Source organism: Vigna angularis, chromosome 2, assembly GCF_016808095.1.
Source record: "Vigna angularis cultivar LongXiaoDou No.4 chromosome 2, ASM1680809v1, whole genome shotgun sequence".
Lineage (NCBI taxonomy): Eukaryota > Viridiplantae > Streptophyta > Magnoliopsida > Fabales > Fabaceae > Vigna > Vigna angularis.
Window position 1 is genome coordinate 47,828,887 of NC_068971.1, and position 7,904 is coordinate 47,836,790.

Below are 7,904 nucleotides of genomic sequence, written 5' to 3' on the forward strand. Positions count from 1 at the left end.
TCTAATAAAAAATTACACATCTATTGTATCAAAATATCTTAAAAAAATATCTCTTAACCTATCATTGTTTTTTTTTTCTTTAATATATAACTGCTAAGATGGAGTTGGATTTCCAACTGAAGCAATGGGTAGCTTTTAGTATATTTAAGGAAAGACTACTAACTTTTGCTGTCTTACTGTGCCTTTTCAAAAGAGCTCTCACACACACACTTTCACCAGTTCCTTTTTCTTTAGTTCATAATCTAATTCATTGTTTCACGCCAACACCCAAAAATAGTAGACTCTCATGCTCTTATTTCAAATACATGACTTAATGAAGATGAATAACTTTTTACACTAACAAAATATATTTGGAATTAAATATAATTTTTATTTTTAAACTATTATATATATAAAAAGTTTACTTTCATTAGATGAAAGTTATAGAAAATATCTTTTAGTTATCTTATATAATATCTGAAATTCAATGTTTTAGATGAAAAATATTATATTTCTTTTGTTGTAGAAGATGTTTTCCATGGATTCAAAGGTTAAATATTTTATAATTTAATTCAGAAACGAAATATACTTTTTTATAATAATTTGTAGATAAAAAACATATTTAATCTTTATATTTATTATTAGTCTAAGTTTTTTATTTTATTAAAAATTTAATTTAATTCTACGAAAATATATACTTTTTATCGTTTAAACTCTTTTTAATTTGAAAACTAATTTATGAAATAAGAATTATTTAATTATATATATTATAAGTTAATGTTATTTTTGGTTAACGTTAACGTGAAGCTTTTATTATTATCAAATAAAGAAAAGAAAAGTTCGGATAAATAACAATAACTTCTCTAGTAGAATTTAAATTAATGCTTAGTAAAGATTTACTCAATTTTAATAATGAATAAAAAATTATTACCAATGCAAAAGTCTTTTATATTCCTAATGCATACCCATCTACCTTATGTAATTGTGTAAATTTCTCATTCTTAACAATGGTGTGCTGGTGGGTAGTTCAAATAATAGATGTTTGACTTTATATATATAGATGTCAACTAAAAATATAAAGAGAAAATTCTTGCAGGTATTCTTTTATTTATTTTTTCTTCTCATTTAAATAAGGCTGTGTCTATAGTTTTGACCGACTATCTAATATTATAACCTTCCATTTTATTGACTTGGAAATCTTTCTTTATATGCATTCCGTCAAATCAGATTGTACAATCCTGGGATGAAATTAATAGCATGTCATAAACATGAAAGCAAATAGAATTAATATAAAATACCAATGCAATAAATATTGATTATCTGTAATATACAAAATATTTAGTCTGATATGAACTAAAGTTTTGGTGGTATTGAAGTTGAATAAAAATAATTTATTATAATAAACTTTATTGATTCTAAGACTGACGCCAACATAAATGAAGATGTCTTTCCTTGATCAACGTGTGAATTATACATATCAAATCAAACTATAAGAATATCAATTTGATCCCTAGCCAGCTACCTCTGGAACGCAAGGGATGCAAAATTCAATCATCTTTCTATTTGTTCTTTAATAAAGGGTTTATAAATTCTTTCTACAACTAGGCTGGGAATTGTGCTTTTTTTTTTTGTCAAATCTCTTTAGTATTGATAAAAAATTTATAGTTGTTATATACATATATATACGATATATATAAAACTAGTATTTTTATTAAACTATTGGTTGAAAAATATATACATGCAATAATTATATTCTATTAACTAAACTTACATAAAAAAAAATTAATTCAGTTTGACATTATTACCATTATTTACAATATTATTGGCATCCTTGACGATAATAATCATAAAAATTGTATTATATACGAAGTGTTAGTTGATTATTAAACCATCATATATTATGATATAATACAATAAATATATATCTGATTTCTATAGAGTTCTATACATAATATTAGCACATTTTGCATTATATATAATATTATTTTATACATTTTTCATCACTCACTAAAAGTTATAATACCACTTTAGGTATATACAAAATCATAATTAGTCACAATATTATATAGATACTCAAATATTATATAGTGGGTACATAAAGAAATTTATGGATAGAGGAAAACCTAGAAACATGCTTCTTTATTCATTTTCAACTACGGTTGTTCGCAAGGAAGAGCATTGTTCCAAAATTCACAAACAAGGTAATTTAATACATGTTTGAAAACAAAATTTGAAACGTTAAATATATTTATAAAAATGATTACTGGTTGTATCTGTTTAATAGAAAAATATTTTAGCAATCATTATCTATTCAAAGAGTCTAATTTAATTGATAGTCTAATTAGAATGGAAATGAATTATATACTGGTAACGATTACCCAGTATTTCCATGCATCTTTTCATTTTTTGACCAAATTTAGATAGCCTCCCAAACCAATTGCACAACATTTTTCTATTGTCTTTGCATTCATCAACATGATTCAAACTCAATAAAATAATTATTTTATCAGTAATTTAAAATAATTTATTTCATTTTCTACTAATGATATGTTATCCTATGATTGGCGTTCCAATAGTCATCCCCAGAACCCATTTAATTTTTTTCCACTGGGAATAAGAACCACTTTTTATATATTTTATAGATTTTAAATGCTGATTTATTAAAATAATGAGATGATAATGGTAAATTAAGATTTTGGGCGGTCTTAAGGAGTCATTCAAGCCTACCGAGACGTGTGCTTAGAGACAAAATTTTAACAAACACTAATCCATGGCTGACATACTCTTTTTCCTTTATAATACAGCTTCCATGGTTTACCTAAAAAGTTATATTTCTTTTTAATATCATTGCAAACCATGGATGCTGAGTCAGTCTACAAAACTCTTTAATGTTTCCTTTTTCTTCAAGGTTTTATATCTAAACTAAAGGAGCAAGAAAACTTAATTATTATTAAAGATGACAATCTTGCTTTCCAAGTAAAAATTTATCTATATCCTTAATAGATATAAACAAAATTTCACTCTCATTTTTTATTCAACGAGTATGAAACTATGTTCACATTCTCATCTTATCGGAAACGAATAAAGTAAAAAAGATATTTTTTTTCTAATATCAAATATAAAAAAAAATTATAATTATATTAGTATCAAATATCAATTGAATAATGTCTAATAATTATAAAAAATTAAAAATATTAAATAGGCGTCTTATAAATAAATTAAAAAAGTTATTATAACTTTTAAAAAATACCTAATAAATTATTTTTTCTGTGAATTTAAATACCAAAACTTATACAATATGAAAACTTTTTGTAGAAGTTAAAACGAATCATATAATACATACCGAATCATTTGTCATCCCTCAATATTGCAATGAAATATAAAAGGTTTTATTCTTAGTCCAACTTCTTTTGTATATCTTCAGAAACAGCTATTTTTCTAATTAAAACAAAATATAATAACTATCCTATATGATTGAATATATATTTAATCAGGGTCGCAATCTTATTTTTTTAAAGATTTTGAAACATTAGACACAATAATTCCCGAATCTGCAGAACAGTATAAGAATATTTCAATAATACGAACGTTATAAAAATTGTCCAGTTTCTTCTAAATAATAAAAAAGATTCCCACTGTTTGGGTGTCCAAATCATATTCTTTCAAACATTGCATAATGCTTATCTTCCTACATGTGGGGAAAAACAAATGACAACTCAATATCTCCTACATACATGTACCTTATACAGTAAAAATCATCACATGTGTACTACATCAGGACTTTATTCATGTTATACATATATCTATCTATATATAATAAAAAAAAAGTATATGTCGGGGGATAAAAAAAATCACTTTTATAATATATAAAAAAAAATCTATTGAAATAGTCATATAATGTATATTTAGGGTAAATAATAGAAATTCATAACTTCTAATGTATAACTGAGGAAGAGTAGAAGTGTAGAACATACCACTTACGGTAAAAAATAAAAATAAAAGAGGCTGCATTGCATAACGCTTTTGAGCCAAGAAACTTGACAATGACTAGCTGGGGCAGCCAGAGGTGACGGATTACTGTCGAAGATTTCTTCTCTGAATTAACAAGAGCTACATCAGAGGTAATATATATTTTTTTTCCCCTAATGTCGTTAATAATTATCTCACTTTTAATATTTTCTTGTGAATATTTAACTTATATACTACAACTTAATTATATGTTGAATGATGTAGAAAGGGAATAATAGCCATAAATTTAAATTTATGTGCAGTTGGATTGTATGGTTTGTTTGTAAAAATGTGTTTGTTTTGGTGTGTCCTTGTGGCATAGATAAAAAAGGAAGAGAAGAAGGAACTAGAACCAAACAAAAGAAAGGTCCATTATGGATTCTGATCACTCTTCACCTTTGCTTTCTTCAACACCCACCTTGCCCTGTCGGAATTCCTTCCTGTTCCGGCCACAACATCTCCTTCTCCGGTTACTCCCTCAGATTCACCCTCTGTAGTTCCCTCAACAACAAACTTCAAGGTCCTCCTCATCTTCTCATTTTTCTTTCTTTCAAAACTAAAAACAACCAAATGGGAGTTTTTAAGTTCAGCCACAACACAACCTTAACAAATTACTCTGTTTCTTTAACATGTTTTGTCTCTGTCCTTGCTTTGATGAATTAATGGAGGTGGCGACAGAGTCAGTCAGTCCTCAACGTGTTTTCCCTTCTTTCATTTTTGTTTTGCTGAATTAAAGTCGATTTTGGGTCTCTCTTAAATGGTGTTTGAACATGTTCCGGTATATATGGGTTGTGACCTGTGACTTATCATGCGTCTTTGGAAATTTGTTTTTTTCAGGTGTTCAGATTTTATTGCTCTAACTTTGATTAATCTTCAGAATCTCTTTTTAAATATGCTTCTGATGTCAACAGAGCAGTATGCTTTTTACATGACGCTGAATCCAACAGCGAGAAAGCAAGCCAGAAAGAAACCAATTTTTACTTTTACTTTATGTCCCAGTTCACTTATCAATACACGATTCGATTTTGATCTATTATGCTTTTCTACATCATTAATAAACCAATGTATGGGAATATAATAGGAGCTGTATCAAGGAACCTTAACTTAAATCATTTCTTTTCTCTTTCTCTGTTAATATTTACTTTGATGTGTGAGTGGATTTTAATTTTCATGCCTCTGCAAGGCGGTGAAATAATTCCAGATTCAGCCCTGGAATTCAACGTGAGAATGAATATTTTTTCTTCTGCATAATCTGTAGTTTAAGGTTTTAAATCTGTGATAAATATTAAATTCTTAGATTCTAAGCTTTCTGAGTCAGAAATTGTCCTTATGTTCAGTCACGGCATCCCCCAACTTGTTGCACGTTTCATTTTTATTTTGAGAACGAAGTATGTAGGAAAAGGCAAAGATACTAATAAAAAAACTCAAAACGGTTCCTTCCAATGGGCTGTTGTAGAATTTCTCACCTGCTCCTCATTTTCTTTGTTCTCTATACATACGTGTATTTGTATATATACGTTTAGTTAACACTGTCTGATTTCAATGCAGATTCCACGGCATACACAGGAAAATCACAAAAGGTGTCGTGTGGGGAATCAAGTGGTAGAGTTGATGGGGCATTTTTCCTCGATGTTCAATGGGTTGGCACGGTCGTTTTCAATGAAGAAAGGAAGAAAGAATGAGAAATGCGAAGGGAGGGAAGCCGCCGAAGCAATGGCAAAGGAGGCTAAGAAGAATGACATGATGCTGTGTAGCTCTGGCATAGTTCATGTCTATGGTTCAAACAACTTTGCCTCCGTATTCTCCAAAAGAGGTCAGAAAGGAGTGAACCAAGATTGTTGCATAGTGTGGGAGGTATACAGATATTTGTGCTGAAATATCTTTATCTTCTTTGTCATATAGTTATGGGAGGAATTAATTTTAGTTCTCTAACTATACAAATAACCCACTTTAACGGAATTCAATTCACGCTTACTCATGTTTCAGTGAGTGGTATGGTATGTGTTCACGTCATTGTGGTCCCTTTGTTTTTTATGAAAGTGGATGTTTTGATGTTGTTTATAGGAATTTGGATGCCAAGAGGACACGATCTTCTGTGGGATTTTTGATGGGCATGGACCATGGGGTCACTTTGTGGCCAAAAGAGTAAGAGAGTCAATGCCACCATCTTTGCTATGCAACTGGCAGGAGACGCTAGCCCAAACTTCAGTTGATCCCGGTGTTGATGTAGAGGAAGGAAAAAGGCAACTTTACCGATTCAACGTATGGAAGCACTCTTACTTGAAGACATGTGCGGCCATTGACGAAGAACTGAAGCAGCAGCGCAAGATAGACTCGTTTTACAGCGGAACAACTGCCCTATCAATTGTTAGACAGGTAAAAACAAGGACAAAACTTAGTGGTTCCTTAAATGTTCTCTATGTTGTTTTTCATATATAAAATAAAAGAGTTTCATGGTAGTAATTTGCATACATAACAGACCGAGCAATGTTTGTGGAGTTGTTTTGAAACTAATCCTTAACTATTCCATGATGACCAGGGTGAACTCATTGTCGTAGCAAATGTTGGTGACTCTCGTGCTGTGTTGGCTACAACATCAGATGAAGGAAGTTTGGTAGCGGTTCAACTAACAGTTGATTTCAAGCCCAATTTACCCCGTTAGTATTGTTCAGTTTGTTTATGTAATTATCTATTCGTGTATGATACTGTTTTGTTTTGGCTTCTCATTGTGGTGATGCATAACCTTTAACTGCAGAAGAAGCAGAGAGAATAATTCAGTGCCAGGGGCGTGTGTTCTGCCTAGAGGACGAGCCAGGGGTGCATAGGGTATGGTTGCCTGATGCAGAGTCTCCAGGACTAGCCATGTCTAGGGCCTTTGGTGACTACTGCATTAAAGGGCATGGCCTAATTTCTGTGCCTGAGGTAACCCACAGAAATATAAGTGTTAGAGACCAGTTTGTGGTGCTAGCCACTGATGGGGTAGGCAATGTTGTCCTTGAAACCGTCTTTGTGTTTACATGCATTGTTAGCAGTGTTAACACGTTGTATTGGTTTCTTGATGCAGGTTTGGGATGTAATATCTAACAAAGAAGCAGTGGAAATTGTATCTTCAACAGCAGATCAAGCTAAGGCAGCTAAAAAGTTGGTAGAGTGTGCGGAACATGCATGGAAACGCAAGAGACGGGGCATTGCCGTGGATGACATTTCAGCCATTTGTCTTTTCTTTCACTCTTCCTTTTAATCAAACCAAGTTATGCAGGTGGCCACTTTGAAGTAGATTATGCTGTAAAATGTCATAGTCGAACAATGTTCAGTTGATGCACCATTGCTCCATTTAACATAAATTGATTAAAAGTTCATGTTGATTTTGTTTCTCCACATTTTCAAATGTAACCTTTCAAGATTTTAGATGCTACAAGATACGCAAGCTACCTATGTTTCAATGTGGTTCGAGATGAATCCTTGGGATGATAAAAACAAGCACGAACTGAATCCATTACTGTCTGTTTATTTTGAAATTCGATTAATTTAAACTGTTAAAACTAATTTAAATTGTGTTAAAACGTGTCACGAGCTGGTTTCTACTTGTTGTGTGTCGAGAAGGATGCATCCAAATCTAGCAACTTTGGCGTTTTCCAAGTTTAAATTGACAAATGGTGGAAATTAGATCTTTGGAGATCACAATGGTTGAGAACTTAGAAATAAAGGGTCTCCCTTTTGATGAAATTAACAGAGACCCAAACTTCTGTGATTTCAAAATTCAAACTCTTGCAGAATTTTTGTCGGCAGAAAGTAATGCATGAAAGGCGCTTGAGATTTTTGAAAAGTTAGATTTTTTTACTTGAGTAGAATCACCTCAAATCAAATGATTAAAATTTTTTAGATGGGCGAATAAAGAGGAATGAAACCTTGAAACA

General features: G+C 30.9%; 1 protein-coding gene across 3 annotated transcripts; it reads left to right on the top strand.

Annotated features, from left to right (window-relative positions):
* Window positions 1–4,037: 4,037 nt before the first annotated feature.
* On the top strand, window positions 4,038–7,361 carry LOC108327803 (probable protein phosphatase 2C 73). 3 transcript variants are annotated; one of them, XM_017561516.2, is made up of 6 exons: window positions 4,038–4,100; window positions 5,536–5,841; window positions 6,052–6,363; window positions 6,527–6,644; window positions 6,743–6,966; window positions 7,052–7,361. In XM_017561516.2, exons 2-6 carry the CDS (start codon window positions 5,599–5,601, stop codon window positions 7,226–7,228), a joined length of 1,074 nt encoding a protein of 357 aa, XP_017417005.1. In that variant the 5' UTR covers window positions 4,038–4,100; window positions 5,536–5,598; the 3' UTR covers window positions 7,229–7,361. The 3 variants fall into 3 exon arrangements, with proteins under 3 accessions (XP_017417005.1, XP_017417003.1, XP_017417001.2); XM_017561514.2 differs by lacking the exon at window positions 4,038–4,100 and adding an exon at window positions 4,295–4,507; XM_017561512.2 differs by lacking the exon at window positions 4,038–4,100 and adding an exon at window positions 5,102–5,208.
* Window positions 7,362–7,904: the final 543 nt, after the last annotated feature.